At 35.5% G+C, this 25,027-nt stretch overlaps 2 protein-coding genes and 1 pseudogene across 10 annotated transcripts in view; 2 read left to right on the top strand and 1 right to left on the bottom strand.

Moving 5' to 3' along the window:
- Nucleotides 1-22,355, top strand: part of ANKRD13C (ankyrin repeat domain 13C) — a 121,976-nt gene extending 99,621 nt beyond the window's left edge. Inside the window, exon 13 of the mRNA XM_045477822.1 lies at nucleotides 22,324-22,355. Within this exon, the coding sequence (XP_045333778.1) occupies nucleotides 22,324-22,340 (17 nt within the window). The 3' untranslated portion in view covers nucleotides 22,341-22,355. The remainder of the gene's footprint in view (nucleotides 1-22,323) is intronic.
- The window catches only part of SRSF11 (serine and arginine rich splicing factor 11), a 45,626-nt gene that overhangs the window by 3,082 nt on the left and 17,517 nt on the right, over nucleotides 1-25,027 (bottom strand). For all 9 annotated transcript variants that reach the window (XM_045477824.1, XM_045477829.1, XM_045477832.1 and 6 more), the window contains 8 exons: nucleotides 19,021-19,154; nucleotides 15,159-15,268; nucleotides 13,118-13,210; nucleotides 12,338-12,387; nucleotides 10,816-10,943; nucleotides 8,703-8,784; nucleotides 4,243-4,374; nucleotides 1,699-1,788 (listed from right to left, as the gene is read on the bottom strand). In XM_045477824.1, coding sequence (XP_045333780.1) covers nucleotides 1,699-1,788; nucleotides 4,243-4,374; nucleotides 8,703-8,784; nucleotides 10,816-10,943; nucleotides 12,338-12,387; nucleotides 13,118-13,210; nucleotides 15,159-15,268; nucleotides 19,021-19,154 — 819 coding nt within the window. The remainder of the gene's footprint in view (nucleotides 1-1,698; nucleotides 1,789-4,242; nucleotides 4,375-8,702; nucleotides 8,785-10,815; nucleotides 10,944-12,337; nucleotides 12,388-13,117; nucleotides 13,211-15,158; nucleotides 15,269-19,020; nucleotides 19,155-25,027) is intronic.
- Nucleotides 22,105-22,204, top strand: LOC123600156 (annotated as a pseudogene).

The following is a 25,027-nucleotide window of genomic DNA, read 5'->3' as shown; positions in this document are numbered from 1 at the left end:
AACTCACGGACCGCGAGATCGTGACCTGGCTGAAGTCGGATGCTTAACCGACTGCGCCACCCAGGCGCCCCTCGGTTGTCTTTTTTTAAAAAAAAGCTTTTTGACTCTTACAGCCCTGGGACCTCTACCACCAGAAACATTACACACAACTTTTCATTCATCAAATATTTACTAAGCTTGTCAAGTCTGTATACCTCATTCTTTTTGCTACTGCTCTGTGTAATTGAAACTCCAAATACCCTAGACAGAACAGATGTTTTGTATTTGTCACATAGTATGTATGCAACAAAAATTTAACATCTATCAGGTACATTTTCTTTTTACTGCTGAATAATATTCCATTGTATGAGCATACCATTTTGTTTACCCATGTTAGTTAATGGGCACTGGGGTTAACTTTTGGCTTATTATGAACAATGCTATTATAAATATTCATGCAAAAGTTTTTGTGTGGAAATTAGGTTTTCATTCCTTTTTAGTACATCCCTAGGAATGAAACTGCTATGTCAAGAAATTCAAACTTTTTAAGGAATTGCTAAACAGTTTTCCAAAGTATCTGCCCCATTTTAAAAATATTTATTTATTTTTAGGAGAGTACAAGTCGGGGAGGGGCAGAGAGGGGACGGAGGAGCTGAAGCAGGCTCTGCGCTGACAGGTTGACAGCAGCGAGCCTGATGTGGGCTCATGAACTTGAACTCATGAACTGTGAGATCATGACCTGAGCTGAAGTCAGAAGCTCAACCAACTGAACCACCCAGGTGCATTTTACATTCATATCAGCAATGTTCAGAGTTCCAGTTTCTCCACATCCTCACCAACCACTAGTTACCATCTGGTTTTTAAAATACGACTATCCTAGTGGGTGTGAAGTGTTTTTAGTTTGCATTTCCTTGATGACTCCTGTTGAACATCTTTTTATGCACTTATTGGACACCTGCTTACCTTCTTTGGAGAATTGTCAATTCAGATTCTTTGCCAAATTTAAATCTGGTTATTTGACTTTCTATGATTCTGCACATGTATTTCTGTACATCCTCTCTATGATTTCTGAACAAATCATATGGCCTCTCATTTTATCAATAAACCACTATGTATGTGGATATTTTAAGTATGACTTACTATAATAAAATGAACTTAATGTAGCAATTCAGCATACATTAACATTAAAACTTAACTGTTAGAAAAAGAACACAAGCAAACCAAATCAGGATGTGAAATGTATATGGCAAACATAAAAACTGACCTTTATAACTGAATTTCATGTCATTTCAAATGTAACACCATAAAACGTAAACAGAACTTTAGGTTACTCTTCAAAATTGCCTTAAAAAAACTTCAACGCTGAAGTATGTACTGATGTACTAGAAATATTTAATGCTCACAGTCTACTATTCTTGCAAACAAAGTTTTATTTTATTTATTTATTTATTTATTTTTTTTTAAATTTTTTTTTCAATGTTTATTTATTTTTTTGGGACAGAGAGAGACAGAGCATGAACGGGGGAGGGGCAGAGAGAGAGGGAGACACAGAATCGGAAACAGGCTCCAGGCCATCAGCCCAGAGCCTGACGCGGGGCTCGAACTCACGGACCGCGAGATCGTGACCTGGCTGAAGTCGGACGCTTAACCGACTGCGCCACCCAGGCGCCCCGCAAACAAAGTTTTAAAAGGTGCCAAGAACTCCTAATGTCACCTTACCTGCTTGCACTTCTGGAACGTCTGGCTGTGCTATAACTTTTTGGTGGTGTTTTGGAACGTTTCTTTTCTTTATCTTCTTTCTTTTTTTCTCTAATAGATGAACACAATTTATGAATGCATAAGAAGAGTCAGCTAATATAAACTAATATAGCACTACAAAAAGCACAATGAAATCTAATCTCATTCCTGAAAAATGAATGGTATTCTTATAGAAACAGTATGGGAATAATAGCTCAAGTGGCATATTTGTAGGAAATAAATTTTAAAAAATCCCATTTTCCTGGTATTACACATAAAACTCTCCAACAAAGCAAAACAGACTGTATGATGAGAAAATAATAAAGGATGATGGCCAATTTCTTGGTATATACTCTGGCAATAAACACCAATAGTTTTAATAACTGCTTCTAGGCTCTTCAAACCTCTTCTCTCAGCTGAGTACCAGTTTCCCAACCCACCATGGCTCTATGTCCTCTACTCTCAAGCCAAACCCCACAATGTGCCACTGGATTTAATCGTCAACATTACCAATATTCTAAAGCACATACTCTATGTTGTTAGTTAATTTCACCATGGACCAAGCCAACCTTCTACTTTTGTTTCCTGCTACATATTCTGGGCTTCAGTGCTATCAAAATAATTCCCATCATAATGGACTGTTGCTACAACCATACCTCAACTTCTCCAAGACTCTGGGCAAAAGGTAACCGATGTCTTTGTTGAATGAGAAGTCCTTTAACCCCATAAACGTATACATACCCATCCTCAACTATTCTATAATTTTAGACATTAAAGTATCTCATTTTTTCCCCCCCTAAGCTAATTGCCCTATGCTACAGTTTCTATTTCACTCCTTTCCTTCTCTGGTCACCCTGCTTCCTTGAGTTACCTCCTCTCTTCATTCAAGTCTTTACCATCTAATTTCCAATTACTCTAACAGTCCCTTAAGGAGACCCAGTCATGTTTCCACAAGCTGATCCTTTATCAGAAATCTTTTCAAAGTACAAATCTGAAAATAATAGCTCCTGATTCCATTAACTTTTCCATCTGGAGACACTGCCTCCTGGATCAGGTGTGTCTAAGTGTGAATAACACAGCCTTCCGTGTGTCACCTGTCTCCTTACACTTTTCCGACCGCATTTCCTAGTTCCTCTACACCAAAATACTTGTTTTCCTAAGAATGTATGCTAACTTTGTAAACTACGTTCTATACCTGAAACCATGTTCTTAAATCCAGTCAAATCTTTCAGATTTTTTTTTAATCTGAGAGAGAGAGAGAGAGAGAGAGAGAGAGAGAGAGAGAGAGAGAAAGTGAGCATAAGAACGTGGGAAATAGGCAGAAGGAGTGAGAGAATCCTAAGCAAGCTCTACATTCAGTGTAGACCGTGACATAGGACTCGATCCCACAACTCTGGGATCATGATCTGAGCCTAAATCAAGAGTTAGATGCCCAACTGACTGAGCCACCCCAGGTGCCCGTCAAATCTATCAGAATTCAATACTCAGTCCCTTCTCAAGTCAATGATACTTCCTTGGTAATCACATTAATCTCTCTTATATAAGAAAAGTTCCTTGAGGAAAAGAATGCCCAATTCCTCTTTGTATAATAAAGGTTTCATTACACAAGTTTGTTTGATTGACTGCATTAAGATGACTCACTCTGTAAAATATAGTAACAAAGCCTCCTTTCCCAGTTGAGTTATATGCTCACCAAAAATAAATTCTTCTGGATACCAGTTGTCTTTATTATTGTAATTACATAATTGTACAAATGGGTAACAGTCTAAAATAAAAGGTCTGCTTCTACAAATTTAGGCAAATATTATAGAAAGTGATAAGAAAAGTTGCTAAAAAAACATTGTGAAACTATGTGACAACTAAAATTTGAGAAGAAAAATGTGATAGTTCTCTTGTCACCTTAAAGGTGGCTGAAATGAAAAAACAAAAACAATGATTTGGTAGATGTTACTCAGGACTACATATTAACTTAAAAGGGTCTGGCCCTAAGTGAAAAAGACTACTGAATGGATGCTTGTTTAAGTCCAAATAAAATGTTAAGGTAGGATGTTTAATGAATCCTTCAACTTTAGCCTTCTGCTGGTTCCAAATCTTGGGATGAGACACTCTAAGTATGGTTCAGCAGTTCTTAAAAAATATTTATAAGGTGCTGACAATGAGATTTGTAAAGATGAATTAAGGCATGGCTGTTTACCATGAACTCTTTAGCAGACCAAAGGAATGGCTGGTAGCACCATATGCTTAGCAGGGTTGAGTGAAAAGAAGGAAATGAAAGAAGGCAGTGGGATAGCTAAGAAATTTTATTACAAAGAAATTATTATCTAGGTTTTCAGCTATAAGGAGAAGCCTCAAGTTTGCCAAAGGGCACAAGAAAACAAATGTCAGTCTCCTCAAACTTTAAAGAATCTCTTCTCCAGTCTAGCCCTATCCCCTTTCACCACCTCTTTTGTCATTAAGTAGCACTGTATTTAAGTCTTGGAAACTCTAAAATTTGTCTTCCCACTCAATGTCAATGGTCTACTGTACCTGGTTTTTGATGTGCTCCTTGACCTTCTACCTCTCTCTCTGGAATGAGATCTTCTCCGTCTTGGACTTTTGGATCGTCGCCTACTTCTTGACTTAGAATGTGATCTCCTTCTTGATCTGCTTCTTGATCGCCTAATAATGCAAAAAGAAAGCCAATACACATATATAAATGTAGAAAGACTAGCTCTGTGACTGTTTCATTTAGCATCAAATGATTCAGACATATGGGTTAACCATCAATAAGTATGGGTAATTTTCTGTCAGTTGCTGATACTATTAATTTAGTCCATAAATAAAACATCTTTGATACACTAGAAATTAATACTTTTTTTTTTAACACCTGGAATTTCTCACCTTACCTGTCAAAATAGTCCTCCTATGCCCTACAAGTCTGAGCCTAAAAATAGTGCTAGACAATGAAGGAAAATAGAAAGTTATCTGATTCATTTGCATCATCTTCCACAATTACACAGAATTTTATCATGTATCTTATATGAATCCTCACTACTGCAGGTTAAATCTATGTATCTATTACCAAATACTTACATACTCTTACCATGTGCCTTACAAATACTCGTTCTCACAATAAGCCTGTTGAGTATGTACCATTCTTATTTGCATTTTTTAAATGTAATCCACTTAATGTGTTCTTGCCATCTATGATTTCTAATTGTTCTCTGAGATATTATTTCACTTGATTTACAACTTGAGATATCCGAGCAATGCAGATTTATATAAAAATATGCAACTCAGCACAAACTGTCTCTTTGACTCTCATTTCCCGTCAACATGATCATTATCTCTAAGTGATCACCCCTTTCCAGTCCTGTAACAGAAGTATTTCTCTCTGTGTCCTCTCCTCCTTTACCCCCAATCCTATATACTTTCTCTTCCAGAACTTAAGCACAATTAACTTTTTGATGTTGTCAATGATCCTCTTTCTTATATTTTGTCTTCTTTTATAAATAATTAAAAATAAGTTGTATCGTTTGCTTAAGACTTTTTTTTTTTAAGTAGGCCTCATGCCCAGCACACAGCCCAATGTGAGGCTTGAACTCACAACCCTGAGATCAAGACCTGAGCTGAGATCCAGAGTTGGATCCTTATCGACTGAAGCACCCAGGCGCCCCAAGACTTTTGTCATTTAACTTATAGGGACCATTCAACTTGTTTCTAGGGAAAATTTCTAGTATAGTCTAAACTTTTTGCATTCACTTCTTCAAGTTGTCCAGAGGATAGACACTTTAGAAATGAGAAAGATTTTTGTGTTCAAATCTCAATTATAAGGCAACACATCTAAAACATTCTCTGAGCCCATTGTTTGAACATGGAAAAACAACAGCACCTATATTACAAGTACTCGTCATTTAAAATGAAATTAAAGGGGCGCCTGGGTGGCGCAGTCGGTTAAGCGTCCGACTTCAGCCAGGTCACGATCTCGCGGTCCGTGAGTTCGAGCCCCGCGTCGGGCTCTGGGCTGATGGCTCAGAGCCTGGAGCCTGTTTCCGATTCTGTGTCTCCCTCTCTCTCTGCCCCTCCCCCGTTCATGCTCTGTCTCTCTCTGTCCCAAAAATAAATAAACGTTGAAAAAAAAAAAAAAAATTTAAAATAAAAAAAAAAATTAAAAAAAAAAAAAAAAATGAAATTAAAAAGTTCAGCTCTGCGGCGGGGCAGGTTGCCTGGTAGCTCAGTGGGTTGTATGTCCAACTCTTGATTTTGGCTCAGGTCATGATCCCAAGGCCGTGGGACTGAGCCCCGTGTTGGGCTCTGTGCTGGCATGGAGCCTGCTTGAGATTCTCTCTCTCCCCCCTTCCCTACTCACATGCTCTCTTTCTTAAAAGAAAAAAAATAAAAAAAAGGAATTCATGGGCACTTGAGTGGTTCAGTCAGTTAAGCTTGTAACTTAGGCTCAGTTCATGATCTCACAGCTTGTGAGTTCAAGCCCCGCATCAGGATCTCTGCCTAACAGCTCAGAGCCTAGAGCCTGCTTCGGATTCTGTGTTTCTCTCTGCCCCTTTCCTGCTTGTGCTCTCTCTCTTAAAGATAAAAATTTTAAAAAATACAAAAAATAAAATTCAGCTCAGTGCCTTAGTGTAGGTGTATGTAAGAAATACTGACTGCCTTCTTTCCTCTTACTAATGTGCTAAGATGGCTTCTTTTGTCTCATTATCTCAAACTGGTGTTTCAAAACCTATCACTAGTGTCTTACCAAATTCAATAAATTTTTGTAATTAAAAATTGTGATAAAAAAAAAAAATCACTTTTTTTTTTTTTTAACTGTATTTGGAAACTACTATGAACAATCCTTCTCAATACATGTCTATAGCCTAGGAAATGTTCATGTAATACTTACGTACCTTTCTGTAAGCTTAATAAAAATGGAGAATATATACATGTCTACCTTATTCAACACTCTACTCTTTTTTTTTAAAAAAAATTTTTTTTTTTTTTTCAACGTTTATTTATTTTTGGGACAGAGAGAGACAGAGCATGAACGGGGTAGGGGCAGAGAGAGAGGGAGACACAGAATCGGAAACAGGCTCCAGGTTCTGAGCCATCAGCCCAGAGCCCGACGCGGGGCTCGAACTCCCGCACCGCGAGATCGTGACCTGGCTGAAGTCGGACGCTTAACCGACTGCGCCACCCAGGCGCCCCTCAACACTCTACTCTTAACAACTACTATGTTGCCTAACTTCAGTAAAGGGAAATAATAGTATATTTTGGGTGACATGGAATACAAAATATCAGAATAATCACTTTCTTCTTGAAGGTTAAAAAAAATTCTGGAAAATAAAAATTGATGTTACTAGAATTAAGCACTACTCATCTTTTGAGGACTCTGGCTTTAAGAAAACTTAAAGCCAGAAAACTTATTGGTCGATAACCACTTAGCTAAACTGAGTTATTAACTCCTTTTTCCTGCCTTTAATGTATACAGAAAAATTATAGATGTAGAAAAAATCATAAGCACATTCTTAGTTTCTTTCTAAACAAAAGTGATTAATAATACAAAATATCTTAAAAAATTCTAATAAGCAGGGGTACCACACCCATAAATTTACTAAGGTCCTGAAACAGCTATTTTTTTTTTAAGAGTGATGTGCTGTAGAGCCACTTTAACACACTAGCTTATATGAGCTCTTAAAAAAGAAATCAGAAAAATATACATAGCAGCATATTAAAAGTTTGTTAAAAGTAACTGGTCATTTTACAGATCAACATGCTTAAGATACTACAACCCATAATAATTCTGTTATGAGGTGTTGTTTATTACAAGTGTCCAAAAACACTCTGTTCAAGGAAATACATGTTTCATTGTAAATATTTCCCACTGGTCATATTAAAATAATTCAAATTAAAATCTGAGAACGCTACTATGTAGTTTGGTATATACAGAAGAAAAAAAACTTAGGTTCTCCTTTTTACTGTAAACTAAGCTAGAATAGCATGGTCCTGGAAGATGAGGATTATAAGTAGGACCAATATTTCATATCAGAGTAAAATTTTAGCTGATCCTGAACAAACAAAAACGAGTTCCTCAGGTGCAGGTGAAGATGTAGTAAAGATCATTAGGCAGAAAGGAACATTATAAGCAAAAACATGGAGGTACACAGAAAATGTGGCTCCTTGAATACTAGTGACATAGTACTGAGTACTAAATATTAAATCTAGTCCCTTAAGCAATGTTCTGTCCAATGAATGCAAAAATCACTTCTCATACTTATTAAAAGGCCAATGGCTGTTATCAAAGTAACTGTCATGACTGAGTTGTGAATGTAACTAACTGCTTTTCCCCTGAACTATCACCTTTACCTGGAAGAATATGTCTGACAAACTATGTTTGTTCAGACTAGGTACTGGCAGACATTCTCTTGAAAAAATGAACAAAGGCTATCATTTCACGAAAAACAAACTTGTCGCTGATGACAACATCTGAACTTTCAAGAGAAAATTAAATTTTGGAACACTTGGAACCCACTACAGTGAACATGACAGATTCTTAAAAGGGTTTTCAGACGAGATGTATGGTGGTATTACCAAAAGAATAGAAAATCATTTGCAAATATTCATGCATTAGATGGGTAATCAGTCTGTAGGTTGAGTGATGACCTTCCAACTTATGAGTGTTAAGAGTCTAGTGAGAAATCAGAACTAGAATTCAAGTCAAAAGTTTCAAGTCTAGTGTTTTTTCCATAGTTCTAACTCTGTTCAGTGCTCCAATCCCAGTACCTTCCTCCCATCCCTGGATTTTTTAGAGTTTTAAAGTACCGATCATCTATTTAGCCCATACCTTTTCTTCATGTACACATATGTGAACTCACACACTGTACTAAAGCGAAGTTACTAAAACACACTTTAACCAAGAGCTAAGTAAGTTAAAAGGTAGTAAATGAAGAAGGATGTGAGGTATAGAAATTATCTTTGTCTGTGGTACAGTGAACTATCATAAACAATCTAACCTGTGCCTAGAAGATGAGGGAGTCCTCCTCCTTCTAGAACGCGATCTTGATCTTGAGTGCCTTCGTTTTTCTTCTTTCTTATCTACATTTTAAAAAAAGGAATCTGTATTTAGAAATCATCAAATAGGAAGATTATTCCCGTTCGTGAGTTATTCTAAGAATTTATTAATTTTCAGATTTCATATATCATCCTTAAATGTTATGTGATCATTTTATCCAGGCTTTTGGTAGATACAAATTAGGCTTCTGATTTTCTGCTAGCCAAAAGTTCCTTTCACTATTTCATTTTCACCAGACTTGGAAGGCTGTGAATGTAATGTCCATAAGCAATTGATGAAAAGGCAATTGATGAAAAGGATTAAACCTTCTCATTCTTTATAGAGAATCTTCTATATGAGGATCCTTTCTCATCCTCTAAATGAGGAGTCCCTTTTTCCATTCCTAGGTTTACTTTCCCAAATATAGCCATAATTCACCCAGATTGAAATTATTTTCACGTGTTATATATTAACAACACCTCCCAACCAGCACTTAACTACAAGGTACATATTTTTAATAGATTTATAATAGAAATAGAAACATTTTTAGTTCTTAGTCCATTAAGATATTCCTTCTTTACCACTTAGGCCTAAGCTCCTCTGCTAAACAAATTCCAGTTAAAGTGGTTGATAAACAGGTTCAATATTTGGCCTTTGATTCCAAAAAGTCATGATTCGTTCACTGTTCTCACTATACTCCAAGATAGAACTGGGTTTTAGTAAGCAAGCTGTCTTAATCTGTTTGATCCCTCCTCTTTGCCACCAATTTTCAACTGTGTAAGTGTAGGAGACAGATCTAGAATGATTTGACTCCCATTTCCTCGATTTTAAATAGTACACATAAGCAATTCCTTTAACTTGGGACTTAATAGAAATAAAGCTATTGCATTCTTCATACATGGTTTGTATGAAAGTGAGATTGAAGACTTCTTTCACACTTAGACCATTTCATTAATAGAATTCAATTTACTGCAAATGTCAATATTAATAACAAAATCCTTGGGGGGATTCATAAGTAAACTATTTTTAGTAATTCTAGTTACTAATTTTCAATGAGCACAGAAAGTTACAGCATGGTATTCTAGCTTTGTAGTCCTAGATCCAGTTATGTCTACAGCTTGCCTTGTGGCCTTGGATTAATTAACAGTCTGTTGATTAAATAACTGACATAAAGCGCTTGGTATTAATTTACCCAACATTATACTTATAACTATTTTCCTAATCCCGTACACATGTAAAATCTTCCATTAAGAAGAGTGAAAAATGAATAAATAGCTACTTAAAGGGGGGAAAAAAATCAGGACCAAACATCCAGTCTATATAGACAGACAATACGATAACCATTTTATCTCAAAAAGACAATCTGCAAAGAATAAGGTACTATTTTTAGGTATTTGCTTTTCTTTAAACAAATGTCACAATAGAAGCATCTTTAGTAGGTTCTTTTGGTCAAATTAAAGACTAAAATCAACTGGGCTATCCCAGCACAGGCAAACATAAATCTAGGCACTATTATTTCAGAATGCATCATTCTTTGAGGGATGGGGTATGGTGCTTGTCCGGCAGGATGTAGGATTGTAGGATGTTTAGTAACAATCTGACTCTCTACCCACCAGCATGACAATTAGGTATCCCCAGGTATTCTCAAATATGTCAAGGTGACACGTCCCCTCCCCTTGCCTAGGATCACTCCACTACATGATCTTTAAAAAAAATTTTTTTTTTTTCAACGTTTATTTATTTTTGGGACAGAGAGAGACAGAGCATGAACGGGGGAGGGGCAGAGAGAGAGGGAGACACAGAATCGGAAACAGGCTCCAGGCTCTGAGCCATCAGCCCCGAGCCTGATGCGGGGCTCGAACTCACGGACCGCGAGATCGTGACCTGGCTGAAGTCGGACGCTTAACCGACTGCGCCACCCAGGCGCCCCTCCACTACATGATCTTTCATCAGAATTTGGAAAATTAAAAAAAAAAAAATGACTATAGTATTACTCAATAAATTTCCAAGCTTATGCAAGAATCATTTTCACAAACAATCATATATTTTCAACACAAATGCCTACAATACTTTACCTGGTTCTATAGCAGCAGATATTAGGGACTGTGCTTCTCGTACTCTCTTCATGGCTTCCTCTATTTCTTTACTAGAGGTATCTGATTTCAGACTTGGTGAAACAAGACCAGCAGCTACATGATTCAACCTGAAACAGAACCAAGAATTGAGATCTGAAGGATTTTAAAATGCATAACAGTATTTCAAATAAATGTACAAATGTTTTATATATCATCATTCTAGGAAAATACTACTTGAAAAAGAGGAGAGAATTTCATAATAATTTTGGTAAAACCACGTACAATATAGTATCCTTTTCAATACTGACAATGGCACCTGCATTTTAAAGATTCAGAGACCTCTGGAATATGAAAAAATACCTGCTTAATTTTGCTGAACACCCATTAACTTTCCATAAGCACATGTTGAGAAATGCTAGTACATGGGAATACGCAGATGCTGTAGATTTTTGATTGTAGATTAAGATTTCGATTTTTCATGATTTAAAAACTTTCTACAGCAGCAAAATTTTGCTGGGGAAGAGCATTACTTGTTAAGGTTGAGGACAGACAGAAAATGAGGCAGAGGCCAATGGCACACCAAAGTTACTCATGGAATTGCTGACTGGAAAGATGGACCTCTAGGGTTTACACACACGTGAGAAAAAAAATTAGAAACAAATGTAGGACAGTAGTAATTATTTGTGGAGAGAGGGAAATGTAAACAAGAATGGGTACACAAGAAATTTCAACAGTACTGGTTATAAGCTGGGTGGTAGGTACATGCTAAGATTTTATCTAATAAGTTTTAAGAAAAAAGGCAACTACCCTAGTCAAATGATTCTGTTCTCCCTCACTCCATGCTCTCCCACTTGCTGATAGTGAAAATTCACTAAGTAGGAAAAGCATTAAGTTCAATTTAACATAAGAAATTATCTATTAAAATACCTCAGGACTTTGCCACATATCAACTAGAGAATGTACACTTATAGCACAAAGAGAACTTGCAAAGCACCTAAGAAAAGATGTTGGCATTATGTGACATTAACTACTCTTCTGCTCTGGGATACTGTTTCCTTCACTGCTGTCTCCCTATCTACTATTCATGCCCCAGGCTCAGCCTCTCTGATCTTAATATGAAGTTCTCCCCACAGCACCTGTGTACTTCCTCTTGTTGGATGCACATACTTTTACTATATTTAAATGTCTCCCTTTCTGACTACAGTATAAATGCTATGAAGGTACAGACTTATAGCAGGTACTCAGTATACATCTTTCAAAAGAATTAACTAAAGGTAACATGTAGCTCTTTTCTGGTCATCCTGGCAGAAAGTATTTACAATTGTTCAGAAAGACTCAAATTATATGAACACAAAACCCTTTACAGATGGGCTTACTTCTGAATTTTTCTCCTTGTTTCTAGAAAACAGAATTATGTATTGTACAACTTGAGATAACTTTCTAACTATCAAAAAGTAACTTCTCCAGACATTCACATACTATATCCATTATCACCAATGGAAATACAGACAAAAATCCTTACTTGGGATCAACAGTACTCATAAGCTTCAGCAACTGATCTGCAGCAAGAGACTGCAAAAACAAAAATATAACAGTGAGAATACATAAAATAAGTGATTGCTTTTTTTTTTTTTTCTTCTCAGTATGTTGAATGTCTTAGAATGGTCTGGCCAACCTCCAAAAAGTAACATTATTTTAGGCACAATCACTGGTAACCAACAGAAATATAATGTCAGTGAAACATGTCACATTAAGTTGAGCTGCTTTACCAAGTTAAATATGAATATCATAATGCTGAACAGTCTAGGTTTTATAAAACAATTACTTCCTGCTTATTTTAAGACTTTCTGAGGAGGTAACATTTCAAAGAAAAATGTAAAACAGAACTCCAAGTGCTTAGGCAGTGTAATGCAAGATTTCCACAATGTAAGGACTTTAGAAAAAAGCTTAGCCAAATTAAAGTGAGAGAAAACAAACTTTCCAAAGGAGTAAATAACAAGAACATGAATTATGAATCTATGTTCCCATCCTTTCATGACTACTCTGACTCTGTAACATAATGATGTACTGGCTTCTTGTGAAACTACTCTGAACTATATAAAACGAGAAATTCTCTAATGGTTAAGCGGCTATTAGTGCAGTAACCTTTTAAACCTTTCATTCACAAGTTTATATAAAAGACAGTAACACTACACTACAGCAATCAGTTTTTTCCTGTTCTGGAAACGCAAACATAACAGTTAGTGGAACAAATTCTTTAATTATAAAAATGAGCTCAAAATTGAAGGCTTTTAAGTTGTACCTGCGAGTTCAAGTTTGCTCCAGGAAGCCCAAGTGCAGCAAGGGCAGGATCAAGAGTAGGAGCTCCCAAAGCAGCCAGTGGAACAGCGCCAATCTGTAAAATTTCAAATTTTATTTATTTAAAATTTAATTTTTGTATCTTACGCGAGGGATCAACTGTTTCCCCCCTCTTTTAAAGGACAATGTAGTAACTAATTTAAGTCCGTAGCTATGTGGGCTCTGTTGCAACTACTCAGCTATGCCACTGTAGCTTCAAAACAAAGATAATAATAAACAAATGGGCATGGTTGTGTTCCAATAAAAATTAACAAAAATGGGGGTCTTGCCCAAAGGCTGTAGTTTGCCTACCCCCGCAATATACAGTAGCCTCAATTTTCACTTATTACGGCACACTTATCCCTATGGCCAGAAGTTAGAAGAGTATTTTAAAAAATGTAATATATTCTTGTGCTAACAATTCTAAATATTTACTGCTTCTCAGCTCCAAATCCACTGTCCTTGCCCTGTCTTGTGATAATGGAAGTAGCACCCTTATAAATATTTCTCTCTTGACATCTGGCATGATGTTAAGCTTTACCTGTAGGGGGACCTAGAAAGACACTGTGGAAGGGGTTTCTCTTCCTAGTTCCTATGTCCCCTTTCTGATTGTTACTGCAGGGGGATGCCCAGTGGTTGGTTTTCATCCTTTTAGTGAGTTCTGGTGCCATCTTCTTGGGCACCTTCTTATAAGTTCTGTGGGCACCCCAGAGAATTTCTGTGTTATGCATCCTTTCTGAAGGAGGTGTGAAACTTAGCCTTAAGAGAGAGGAAGAATACCCTCATCTAATGTGTTTGCGTTCTTTCTTCCTCAGCTCTAGAAGTAACGGTTGCTTCTTAAACCTGTGGTTACTGTATTCATTGGGGTTGCACTAAATAATCTCCTGTTACTAGTAACTCTTTATATTAAACTTCTTCTATTCAAATTACTATGTGCTTTTCTCTCTTGCCTGACATGATTCTAATCAATAATAGATGCAAACCACGCAAAGTCCTGTAGCTCTACAGGCAGTATGACTTTCTTTGTAAGAACTTTGCAAAAAGCTCTCCTAGCTTCTAGTAATATTTAATAAATAAAAGGTACCAAACTGTCTGTACTTTAACTGTTTATAGAGAACAATTAAAATATAGCTATTACTATAAAAACATCTGCCTTAGTTATTACCTAATTTTATATATCGAAGATATCTACCTACAAGTTACCCAGATCCTCATTTTGTAAGTAAAAAATTAGGAGCTAAGTGACAACGTCATACTCAAAAAGATGGGAATTCCTAATGTCATCCTTTTCTGGTACCATACCAGTCACTTAATAGTTAACTGAACTCTTTAGACAGGTAAAATAACAGAAAAAATGCTATTATTTATAAAATTCTAGTTGAAGCTCACTGTTCACTATTACCTGTGAAACCACTCACTGACCAGTTATAATCTCTGAATAAGAACACATGCAATTTGAAGTGCTTTCAGTCCTAAAATGAGATACTTCTTACAGTATCCAATCACGATGAGAAACATTACCTACCAAAAATTTTCTCCAACTTTATTTCATCTTCCCCATGTTAAAAATCTCCATCAAGAATTCATCTTTATTTCAAGCCATGTACTTAATTCAAACCCCATAAGAGTAAAAGATCAAAAGGGCACTGAGAATGAACAAAATAGTCTGAATTTCACCTTTCCTTCTGGGTCCAAATGAACATACTATTTTTAATAGCATGTTCAACAGAAGTCTTATGCCCCATGAGGTTCCCCCCCACCCCCAATTGTTCCTTATGAGTTATTCTGAGAGTGGCAAAACCAAATATAACAGATTTGTGATTTTCAGAATGTTCTTAAAATGTAAATTTTCAAGATGTTCTCCCTAGTATCTACGATTACATTATAGGCTTTACAATACTGTGCACTGATCGTAACAGCACTTAAAAAGCTCAAATACAATCGATTAGGTTTATCCACAATTCCATGTTCCTTTCTATCCTTTAAGAATTCAATGAAACTAGTACCTGGGTAAGTGGGTTAGGGGTAGGCAGGAGTCCACCACCAGGCAGAAGACCTGCCACTGCATTAGCTGGTGCCAACAGAGACAAAGCCTTAGTCTCATCAGGAATAACTCCTGCAGAGAAACATCCTTGCATTAGAACACACTCTTTTGCAAGACAGAAAACACACAAAAACACCCAGAAAATGTCTCCCTGATACACCACCTGAGTTTGTTGAAAAGTACTTATGTTCGCTAAAATATAAAGCTTGACTTCTATGATTATTTATCATTAATTTTATGTCAGAATGAAACTTCAATGTGTGAAAATTTGTTTCCTTTTTCTCTACAAATGGTTAAGTTTCTAGAGTAAAAAAAAAATAGCACAATACACACTACTTTTTTGTTAACACTGCCAAGATTTCATCACCTGTACTCGATTTTTAAGTCATGAACCAAACGTAAGCAAGCACAGTCGGTTCTCCAGGGGTGTGCTCTCAACTTTCAAAAGCTGTTTTATGAACAACGACTCGTGTCGGCTGCTTCACTATAAAGCACACAGAAAAATCAAGATACACAAGACAAAAAAAGTTTGATTTAGGGGTTAATAATATGGTACAGTTACTATGATTTTCTTTTACACCTACCATACAAATTTTGTAAAAATTAAGAGAAGAAAAGTATGTAAAGGAAATATTCTGTTGGAATCAAGCGTAGGGCTTTTGCTGACTCATGAAAATGAATATGAATGTTTCTGAAGGTCTCTGAATACACACAGGATGTGTGTGAAAGTGAGTAAGAGAGAGAGAGAATAGGTAAAACAACATGGCACATTCCTTACCTGTATAGTAAAATGCTTTATGTTCCAACATGTGCCATGCTAACCATACCAAAAATGCTGCTACATGAGTGTCAGTTCAAAAGCTAACTTAGCCAAACTCCTAAAGCCAAAAACAACATGTATGTCTGTTTTTAAAGCCTAATCTGTGTATTCAGATAAAATCTAAGGGTCCTAAGACAAATATTTATGTAGACAATTTAAATTCTATCCAACAGCAAAAGCCCTATACAGATGGATTAATCTGTTAATGTGCCCAAGCCCCCAAAATGAGAGTTCAATAATACAATTAAACTACATATTTGCAAATACCAGTAGTATTTCTGTAATACATATTAAGAAACTGCATCTCATCATAAAACATACAATATGTACAGGGCACTTAAGAGAAACTGGATAAGCTGCAGAAGAAAACTGTTGGGTGGTATTTTCAGCAGGGCCTGGTATATAGTTCAGGCTGAACCAGGGAAAAGAACTGTAAAACACAACAACAAAAAAGAAAAACCACTGTTAAATAAAGGTAATGGTTCCTTCCACCTATACTGAGAAGTGCCGATAATATAAACAAATGTATACTACACAGCACTGTTATCTTGCTTGTGTCAGAGCTGTCATCAATTTAGATACCAAGAGTTATGGAGGGGTGGGGGGAGAAGATCATTTAGATATAGGGCATTAATGCATCAATATTAACAAACCTACAAAGATTATGGGATAATTTTGCATGCAAAATTATGTCTCAAGAGGATAATATTAAGTATCAACATCTTACTCAAATTAGTGCATTTGCAACATATTTCTGGCAAACTAACATCCTCTTGAATATATTGTGAGACACCTGATAGAAGATCTGCATCCATTAAAAAAAAAGTCATGCATCTGATCCTCTGATTTAAAAAAGACTATTTAAAAATAAAACTACAATTTAAAAATAGCAATGAGGCCCCTCACCAGTTAATTTTCATGCGTCAAGAGTATTTTTTTTACTGCTGCTTTGATAGAACCATGAAATACTGCATGAATGTGTAGAAATGAAAGAAAAAGAAACAGACAAAAGAAACAAACATTAACCAAGGAACCTAAATAACCCCCAAATCCATTACTATTAAGAGTTCCTTCCATATCCAGCTATCTCAGTTTTTACCAATTAAGACTATTCCTTACCGTAGACTTTGTGTCTATTGTTTTAAAACACTGACCAAGAGCCAACACCAAAGTGTAAGAGCTAAAACTAGGGTGAATGGTGACAAAGGGATTGAGTACATCAGTTATTTAACGGTGGCAACATTAATACAGCATATCATACCAAGAAATACACCAAAAACAGATACTGGAACTAAATACTTCTGTAATTCTATATACACTCCTAAACATTTCATTTTCATAACAGATACTAGAAAGTTTACTATGGCCTAACAATATTTAAGAAAGCCAGTTATATGATATACTGTATTATGTTCAGGACTTGGGAACTATGATACTTAGACAATAAGAATTCTTTAAATTTAAAGCCTAACTATAGTTTTGCACATTACTCACATGATTTGAACCTTGTTTCAAAAACTGCATTTTACTTATCCTAAATCTGAATTCTGGAAATTTTCTCTTGGTGTTAAGTCTTACCCTACAATAGGCACACTGATATAAGAGAAATTGCTTAATCAAAACACACTAAACTCAAACGTTTATCAGTACATATATAATTTAAAACCTTAAAATAGGGTTCACACACTTTAATATCATGGAGATAGATGTACTATTATTATATAACATGCCTTAATCCATCTAAGAATGCAATTTAATTTCTTTAGAAAACCACAAAGGCAATTCTTCTAAATTTTAAGGAGTAGACAGTTCACAACTTTTACAAGGTATGGTGTAAATGTTCACACTGGTATTCAAGATCTAAGATAGCATCTAAAGTTAACAATATCAAGATTCTGCTTCCACTGACCAGTTCATTAAGGGGAAAGCATTTAAATTCTGATCAGTATATATGTTAAATTATTAGCCTAAAATCCAGTAATTTTATCATATTTCAGTGATTTCTTTGATCAAAATTTATAGTAACAAAAAGCAAATAAAGTAGCAGTACATTGGGAACAAACTGATTATAAAAGGTCTCAGAAAATTTTACAAAATGGAATTAAAATAGTGCTGTCTTGTCACAGTGGCTTTTTTAGATCCAAAAACCCTGCTCATTATTTTTCTGTCAAATTACGTTAACAGCCTAAAATGTAAAAAGAGAGAAAATGTAGTTAACAAATGGTTACACCAGGAAAACACTTGGGGGACTTGAGTGCTTGCTGGCCTTTAGTTAATGTCTAGAATCCCCTGTAGCTGCAGAGGACCCACTGTTTTTCAGTCATCTGGAAGAGTTTTGCATTTGCCTTCTCCACTACAAAAATCACACACACAAATAACAGAGAGAAGAATTTATTATTTAGAGATATCTAGAAAATATAGCAAGAATGAACAAGAAAATCTGGCATAAAAACAATTCACCCAGTGCCCAGCTGGCACCTAAGCTATAGGAAATCTTGAACTTTCATAAAAACCAAAATCATTGCAACCCTTGGTATACTGGAATTCAATGTGGGATTTTTTTTTTAAGTTATCTGTGAGAAGAAGTACTACATAAATAATACTAACCTAGTCATATTCAAAACAGAAATAACATCATGCATTTATTTGAAGGTTTCTACATAAATGTGCATGGAGCGAACCATTCACCTTCAGGACTTTTTCATAAAACTCAACATTAACTAAGTAGATATATCTTAAGGAATTACAGTAGGGATATGGTTTTAATGAACTTAAAATGTTTTAAAAGAATGCAAAAAGTTAAATATCTTATAAAAACAGGCCTGATTTCTAATTTTTAGAATTAAAAAAATCTGCAAGTAAAAATATAGACTGCAGTATAACAAGGGTTTCAAAATGTTAAAAGCTTAAATTTCTAACATGCTACTAACGCTCACTCTACAACTATACTGAGGTAGATGGTCATCATAGGATGCCCTCATAGGTAGTTAAACAAAGCACAAACCTTCTGCATATGGTACGACTATCAAAGCTCTGTCAACGAATACAGTGTTTGTCAGATGCTGTGCCACAACTGCTGAATCCGGATCATGGAACTTAACAAAGCAGACACGGGAAGAGACTGGCAAAGGTGAATCACTAAAAAATAAGCAAATAACATAAAAAAAGAGAAAAAGAATATAAGCTAAAACACAAATGTATGACTCACAAACATTCCAAAAGTAAAATAGGCAGATAAAAATACATACCACCGTATGTATTACTTTATTTAATCACTTCAAAAGAAAATGACGTTTCAAATAAGGTACCGCCCACTGAGCTCCTAGCAAATTGCATGTAGAGAAAAACAATCACTATTTAAAGTTACAGTGTGTCAAGTTAAAAAACAGTTTGTAACTATAATCTCAAGAGTCTGAGCAGACCACAAAACTGTCAACATTCTTTTCCATTAATACCATACCACCCACTTTTTAATTACAGGTAAAAATAATTACTTTTGGTTTAGAAAAATTTTCATTACTGGTAACTTTTCAGAGTAAAAAACACAAAAAATTTCCACTTCAGGGATAAAAGAATATTGCAAGAAGGTACATCTTTTTGATAATCAAGCAGTTTCTTGACCTGACTACTAAATGCCGTCTTCTTTCACCTACAGCATGTTAAAACTCCTAGGCACTATAAATAATTAAGGCTGCCTTACTCAGACCACCTTCAGAAAAACACACAAAAAATGTGTACACTTCTACAGTACTCCAACCCCAAGTATTATACAAATATTCAAAAATTCCCTCAGTTAATTGTTTTTATAGGTGTAACAAGTGAAGTGCAACTTATGGCAGGGTAACAAAGATTAGAGGAGGATTTTTCTCTTAACCCCACACCAAAAGTTATTTGAGAACCAATGCCCTAAAGCAGTAGTAATCACCAGTGGGGTAAAACACAACAAAACAAAACAACCCAGGTTCCCCACTCTACACAAATTAAATCAAGATCTTTGAAGTACTGAATGCCTCCTCCTTCTTTAATTCTCCGTGACGATTTTAACACGCACCCAGAGTAAAGCACGACTGCTTTATTATAACAGCCAATTGCATTTTAAGACTCAATAATGAAAAGGTAAATCCTAAAATATATTGGAATGCTACTAGAATGGGGCTTGCTGCTAACTTTTCTAGTAAATTAGATTTTCGTGTGTACATAAAAATGTAATTACATCAGGTTTGGCTACACTAGGTATTTCAGATAAGCATTTGTTGTGGCAAGGATTTTCCTCATAATTTAAGCACTAACATGAAGATATAATAGCTCAAGAACTCAAACCCATTAGAACTTTTAATGTTTCCTGAAAGGCATTGCCCATGTACTAAGCACATACCCAAATTTAGGTTCAAAGCACAGCGGATAAGGTACATCCAAAGGGAATTTAAGCTATCTTATTACAGAAGCTTAATGCCAAATGTTTTTGAAAGGATACAGTGTTTTTAATGTGCACACGGTGTTTTATCTTTTTAATGTGAAGCACTACTGGTCTATAATTTAACAATGCTGCATAGTAGTGGAAAGAATGTCCTTTCAACAATTTTAGAAATAGCATCACTTTTAGAAAGTGTATCACTTTGTATTTCTTACATATCCACCTTTTTAGCACAAAATTAAAAAGTTCTTTAAATTATGCTATCATTTCATTCTTAACACCTACCACGATGGCTTGGGAAGTAGTAGACACTTAAATTGCTGGAAAAGTGATCTCTACTATTTCTCTGACACTGTCATCTGACTAAAGGAGAAAATGACTATATAATAAGCTGTTAAAAAACATCAACCCAGTGAACAGTTCTTTTTATAAGAAAATTAGGAAATACTGCCTACGTGTTCACAGTGTATTTCCATTAATTCAGCAATTAAAATGCTTCGTATTTTTTCTATCCATTCATGTCATTGCAATGTTACAGCTATTGCTTGCAGCTATTATTTAGCTACATCACACTTGTAAGTGGTGGGAAGCTAAAAACATGAATAATTAAATACTATGGAAAAGAGAGTCGTAAGTCACAGTAAGACAACACAGAAGGGCAAATAATCCATCTCCCTCCACTTCAAAAGATCTTTTTTAAAACCATTACTATTTGGACCCACGGGTACACTTCTCTATGTTCACTTAGAATTTATTAATAAAAGACACATACTAATAAGATAGCATGTTAGTTTCAGACTGATGCCTGAAATTAATTTTAAATTCTTTTTATGTTTGAGACAAAAAGAGAGAGAGCATGCGTGTTGCACGAGCAGGGGAGGGGCAGAGAGACAGACACAGAATCTGAAGTGGGCTCCAGGGTCTGAGCTGCCAGCAGAGACCGACGCAGAGCTCGAACTCACGAGATGACCTGAGCCAATGCTTAACTGACTGAGCCACCTAGGCACCCCTGAAATTAATTTTCATACCTTAGAATTTTGTGCAAGTACCACTTCCAAAAATATAATCGTGTAAGAATTAATATAGACGAAGCAGGGCTGTTGAAAAGAACTGAGAAGCAAGATAGGAAAAATTGAGCCCTGTATGATGCTTTTGCCTTTAGGTACAGAGTGGTAGTATTTTTCCACTGTTTTTTAAAGTGTCCTCTAAGGGTTGTTTCCAAATCTTTTGTGATGCACAAAGAAAATTCAGATTTCTGTTTTTCATCAAGCCTAATGAATCTGAGAATCCCTTTTGTAGGAGGGCTTTGATTCATAAGACCCACTGTTAATATACATGCCAACTAAAGTATGATAACTAGTTTAGGCCACCGATAACACTTTTTCAACTCCCACTTTAATACTGTTAACCAAACCACTTCTGGGTGGAAAATTTTGAGCATACAATCATAAACAAAGGCATCTCTTAGGCTCCCAAAACAACAGGTCAGTGACAATGTTAACATTCACCTGAAAATATGACTCTCTTGCCCTAATATGCCCTCTCCTTGTGTCCTAATTCAGTTATAAAGAAATACAGTAAAATGTTGCATTCAGTTAAAAAAAAAAGTTTTTAAAGATAGCGTTACCAAACTATTCTGTTGCTTATACTTATTACCCGATATACTTATTTTTGGTGCTCACTTCCACAGCACATATACTAAAATTGGAATGATAGAAGATTAGCATAGCCCCTGTGCAATGACACTCAAATTCATGACATGTACCATACTTTTAATTTTTTCTAATATATTTTTTGTTACAAGGTTTGCAAACTTTTCCTCAGAAATTTAACGTATTACGATTTTTTTTTTTTTTGCTGTGAAAGAAAACTAATTTTATTTTTGTTTTCCAGTTGGGATAAGCAAATGAGTTCCATGTGAGTTTGTGAATAGTGAATTAACTTTCAGCGACTTGAAATATCAAATATATACTACATCAGAGTCTGCTATAGTTATGGAGCTGGGTCTACTTGGCTATGCCTTCACTTGAAAATAAAGTCTTTTGGTAACTATAGAAAAATAATCTATTTTTGGTTATTTAAGTTACTGATGTGAACCTTCAACTTAATGTGTAACTTTGACACATGCTTCCCTGGGATCATTAACCCAATGAACTCTCTGGTTACATTCTCCATTCTGAAATACACTAAAACCACACATCTAAAGAATACCTACTAACTGTAAAAGAATGATTCCACCCATAAGTTGCTTGGCTAAATAATGGAAATCCTTATCAAGCAAAGCAGTGAAGGACAATCACAACACTGGGGTTGAAATGCTAGTTCTGACACTGGTAGAGTAGTTTGGGAGTGCAAAACAAACTATGTGAATTTCAGTTCACTCTTCGTAAAACAGGCTCAGATAAAATAGGAAAGCATCTAGCATATACTAGACATTCAGACAATGTTGAGTTTCCAATATGCAATTTAGGAACAAACAGAATCAAATGAACTATTTTCCTTTAAAAGAGAGTGAGAGAACACCGACAGAAGCTTCTCAAATAGCTGTATGGCTGTCATACCAAAGAAAGGGTTAGAATATTATTTTTTTATGAAACATTATTATCACTGGGTAAAATTATAGGCCGGTAATTTTCTTAAAAGAACCAAGAGGGGGACTCAATAATGAAACAAAGGGAGAAACCTTCTTGAGGAGATTGTCACTGAAATGTTTGGCATAATCCCAGGTCCTAGAATCTCCCTAGCCCCTGCCAATAGGCATTTATAAATCAGCATGTCAGCAGTGGTGGGTTAGGGCTGTCATGCTCCCGAGGTGATGCTGGTGACACAAGATGCCACATATTCTAAAAGAGGGAAGAAGCTAAACCTAACCTGTCAGTTGGTAATTAGGGCTTTAGAGAAAAACAAAGCAGTTAAGTTGAACAGAGAAAGCAGGAAGCAGCAGTGTTTTATTTCTATACAGGGTGATCAGGGAAAGTTTCTCTGATTAGGTGACATCTGAGTAACAAAAGGAAATAAGCATGTCATAGGTATACCTCTAGGTGAAAAGAGTTCAGGGTGAATATAAATGCCTTTCGAGGAAAATAGAAAATACATATACCTCCTTAAAAAAGTGGCAAATGTGTTTACGATAGATTTTATATATTCTGAACCATTCAATATTATTCTCTAAGTAAAAAAGTAGAGTTTTTGAATATTTTGGAATGATGAACCTTTCTGGAGTTCTATGTCAGATTCCATACCACATTATCCCTGGCAAGCTACCGCTGAAAACTGTAGTAAGCTTACAGAAACTGTCCATAAAGTATTTCCAAATTATGCAGGTCAGATTAGCAACTGAGACTTACATTAACAACATTAAATCAACATAAGTAGGAATCTACATCCATACTATTCAAATCACAAAGGCCACTAAGGTAATATTAGCATCTACTATATTGTAACCTTACAGTTTCAGACGAGAAAATTATATGTAGAAATATATATGAAGGGATCAAAGAGCAAAAATGTGTCAATATTTATCTGCTCTCTTCCCCCAACAGGGAAAAGAGTTCTTAATGCACAGCACTCCAGATCATGTTATCTGATGCACATCAGTTATTCTGTTTCTGATCAAACTACTCCTTTGATAATAAAGCAAAAAAGTCAGACTCTGGTCCATCATGATTCTACGATGTTGATCATTCATTAGGTAAAAGAGGAACCAGTAAACAGCCAATACCTCTGTCATCTGTTTATAAACGCATCATAAGAACAGCATTTTCAAAACTAACAAAACATTCTAAAGTCAGCAACTGTAACGATATTCTTAATAACTTGTCAGACTGGAAAGAATTACTTCATAATCAATCCAGTATGTCAAATACTTCAAGAAATAACATGATTACAAAAATCACATCTGTCATTCTCATTTTCTGCCTTTTTACTGTTTATTAATTTCACTAACAACTTGATAAATGGTTATGTCGTGGGAAAATGGAATAAAATATTTTTGTATGCTCATATTATGAAAGCTATTTGCCCTCCATTACCAAAGGTAGTCAAGTTTCCATTCAAAATAACAAAATGTTCCCCGAATTCTACACTTCGTGAAAATCAAGCATCTCTCTGCATGAATATTTCCTGAAAATTAAACACACCAATCTGAAAACACTAAGAAATCATTTGAAAACATTTTAAGCAGAAAGTGATGAAATATGCGAAATACTTAATACTGCAGTATAATCAACCTGTTATTTTAGAGTAAAAATCTACTTAATGATTTATTACAGCCACAGCAGTGGATTCCTTGAGGACTCCAATTTCCTGTTTAGTACTTAAGTGACATCATAAAACTCTCAATGTACAGCGGGTACCCTGCGTTCATTAGACAGTAATATTTGAATTTTCACTCTTCACAAAGAGCACACCATTTTATTTCAAATGTTGGTTCTAGTATTTATCATGTAGCTTACTTCACAGCTTTATTTTTTCTTTGCAATTAATCCACTCATTTAATATTTTCGCAATGAGACAACAGAATAAAAACAAAAAGCCATCAATCGAAATTCAAAAATTTAACATTCTATTAAATTCCTCTCAAGAACAATTGTGATAC

This window comes from Leopardus geoffroyi, chromosome C1, assembly GCF_018350155.1.
Source record: "Leopardus geoffroyi isolate Oge1 chromosome C1, O.geoffroyi_Oge1_pat1.0, whole genome shotgun sequence".
Lineage (NCBI taxonomy): Eukaryota > Metazoa > Chordata > Mammalia > Carnivora > Felidae > Leopardus > Leopardus geoffroyi.
This window is presented reverse-complemented; position numbering and strand designations above follow the sequence as displayed.